At 57.5% G+C, this 2,901-nt stretch overlaps 1 protein-coding gene across 1 annotated transcript; it reads right to left on the reverse strand.

The window, feature by feature from the left end:
* Positions 1-1,475: 1,475 nt before the first annotated feature.
* On the reverse strand, positions 1,476-2,414 carry LRATD2 (LRAT domain containing 2). Its single transcript, XM_007456069.1, has one exon. The coding sequence runs from the start codon at positions 2,412-2,414 to the stop codon at positions 1,476-1,478; it is 939 nt and encodes a 312-aa protein (XP_007456131.1).
* Between the last annotated feature and the right edge of the window lie 487 nt (positions 2,415-2,901).

The following is a 2,901-nucleotide window of genomic DNA, read 5'->3' on the forward strand; positions in this document are numbered from 1 at the left end:
TGTACACATTTTTTAAAGCCTCAGAGTAAAGCAAACACAGCAGCAGATTCAAATAGTATCAGCCATCCTGCTTCAGACAGATCCCACAATCACCAATCCATGCTTTAGGACTGTCACCAGATCTGGCGCTGACTACACCAGGTTGCATTTATTTATGATTGCTGTCACCCCTCTTCATTGAGAAAGCATTCTGAAGGGGTGTGTTCTCCAAGCGACAAGACTGCAGCAATATAACAAGACTTTACATCTTGAATTAAATTGCATCGAGTGTGGTTAGCAAAATAAACAACTATCACTGAAATATGCCTCAAGCCTAAGATTTTACCACCAGCAAAACAAAACTGAGTGAAGGGGACGAGGCAATGAAGGGAAAAAAAAATTCAGAGGACCACCAAACCAAAGCCTTAAATTAAAAAAAAAAAAAAAAGTTACCTTCACTATGCAGGAAGAGAGTCAGGTAGGGGAACGGACAGGAAACTGACTGATTCCTGCCAGGGCAACCCTGTTTGGCTGTTTCTGTAGTGGATACCTTATGGGGTGGCAGCAGCCAACCTCCCGTGTGACCTGGGGATGAACATGGCCAAGCAGGCTTAATTAGATCAGAGACACAAAGGGCTATTCCCTCCTTTGATAACAAATACCACAGCTGTTAAGTGCCTACAATAGCAAGCGAGAAACAAAGGCAGCAGAACAGAACCAAAATTGAATCCTTCCTTTAGCTGGCCCCTGACAATGATTTACATGTAACCTGGGAAGCGGCATGGCGCAGGAGACTCAGCTGGAAGCCAGCTCCAGAAGACAAATCGCTTGGGGATGGGGAGGGAGCAAGTAGCAAAATCTTTGTTTTGTAGCCCAAGTTTACTCTACTTCTTACACTTCACAGGGGGCTGCTTAATTTCAGTCTACGGCTCCCAGACCTGGTCCTGGTTTTACCAGCCTTGCACCCCAGAAAAACCACAAGATAAATCACCCCAGCTTCCCGAATCCCTCACACTGCTCTTTGGAGGTAGCACCGCCACAAACCTGCTCTGGCTTTACTACAGGGCATCCTCCAAGGCCACGGTAGGAAGGGGAAGCGGTCGGAAGGCAACAAGCAGGCATTGGTACTCTGAACTTTTCTCCACCCCTAAGTGCATAAGAGGCGTCGATTTTTGGACCCAAGTCCAGCAGGGATTAAGTGTCTGGCAAGTCCACAGTGTGCCTCACCTCGGGAAAGGAAGACAGATTGAGCCGGCGGGCAAGAAGCCCAGAAGCGCCCCCGGCCAAAGTGCTCCTACCTGCTCCCTCTTCCTCCTCCGTCCAAGATAACAAACTCAAGCCACAGCTGGCTGCGCTTTTCGCCAACTCTCCGTTTTCCAAATGGCCCAGGAGCCCAGATGGGGCCCAGAAGGTGGTGGAGGAGGGAGTGAGAGGAGGGAGGGAGCAGCGGCTGCTACAAACAGCTCCCTCACACAGCTCCGCTCTCAGCTCGCCGGTCAGCGAACCACCGCCTCTCGGGCCCCCTCCTCCCGGGCGGGCGCAGGGGGGCGCCCGGGAGGCGGCGTAGTCCGCGCGGCGTCGCTGTCGCTTACGTCCGGCTCGGCGGGGTGCAGGTGCGTGGCGAGCTCCTGCAACACCGCGGCGCGCCCGATCTGGTCGTTGCGCCGCTTCTCCATTATCAGGTCCTCCAGGCTCTGGAACTCGAGCGTGTGGCTACGCTGCGCAGAGAGCTGGATCTGCAGCCGGTAGGGCTGCTTACCGATGCGCAGCTCGCCGCCGATCTTGAACTCGCGCTTGCCGTAGCGGCACCAGGCGGCGAAGCTCTCCGAGTTGCGCCAGCTCAGCTCGCGCTCCTTGGCGCCCACGTGCGCCAGCGCGTTGCGCACCACGGCGCTGGGGCTCAGCGGCTTGTAGCGGTATAGCTCGTTTACCACGCGGCCGCGCCGGCCCTGGCTCGCGTCCGTCAGGAAGCTGTTGCTCACCTCCAGCCGGTGCAAATGCACCACCTGGAAGTTGCCCACGTAGACAGCCCAGTGCGGGTACTGCGCCTGCGACACGAACTCCACCAGGTCGCCAGGCCTGCACTTGTTGAGCAGGTTCTCGGGCGTGTAGGTGCTCAGCGCCGCGGAGCCCGGCGCGAAGCTTTTCTGGTAGATGCACTCGTCGCGGTAGAACACGGAGCACTCCACCTCGTGCAGCCGCGGGTCATAGGGCTGCGGCGAGGGCAGCGGCAGCCCGTCCCCGCCGTCGGGCAAACCGCCGCCACCGCCATCCGGCCCCTGGGGCGGCGGCTGCGGCTCCACGTCCTCGTCGTCATTGGAAAAGATGTAGGAGACCCCGATGCGGGGCCCGTCGTCCCGGTCCACGCCCGTCGGGTCGGCAGTGGGAACTTCTTTATAACTTAGGTGGGTCAGTTTCTCCACTTGGTTGCCCATCACGCTGCGGACACACGTTCACACCGACGTGAGAGGAGAAAGCGAAACCACCACTAGGGTCATTGGCACAGGTCCCCGGACAGGGGCTCAGACCCACCTGTTGGGAGAGGAAGGCAAGGAAGCCATGTAGGAGCCCTTCCGTGAAACGTGCGATTTGTTCTTAAGAGGAGGAAGAAAGGTTGGGTGTCGGGCACTTGGAGCCATTGTACGGGGAGTCTCAGATGTGGCGAGCTTTTCCTCACTTTTCTGCCTCCAGGGTCACGGTCGCAGGAGGCCGGGCAACTCCAGCTCTCCCCCGCCCCCAGCCCTTCACCTCGCCCGGGCAAAAGCCCATTGCATCAGCGACTCCTACCGCTTCCGCCAGCGCCCTACCTGCCAATCCCAAGCAGGAGGGAGAAAGGAAAACAAACTTTAATTCCCCTTTCCTAGCCCCCTCCTTTCACCTCAGGGCCCTAAGTTACCCCAGAGACGCCCCCCCCCCCCCCCC

Source organism: Lipotes vexillifer, unplaced genomic scaffold, assembly GCF_000442215.2.
Source record: "Lipotes vexillifer unplaced genomic scaffold, Lipotes_vexillifer_v1.1 scaffold84, whole genome shotgun sequence".
NCBI classification, from domain to species: domain Eukaryota; kingdom Metazoa; phylum Chordata; class Mammalia; order Artiodactyla; family Lipotidae; genus Lipotes; species Lipotes vexillifer.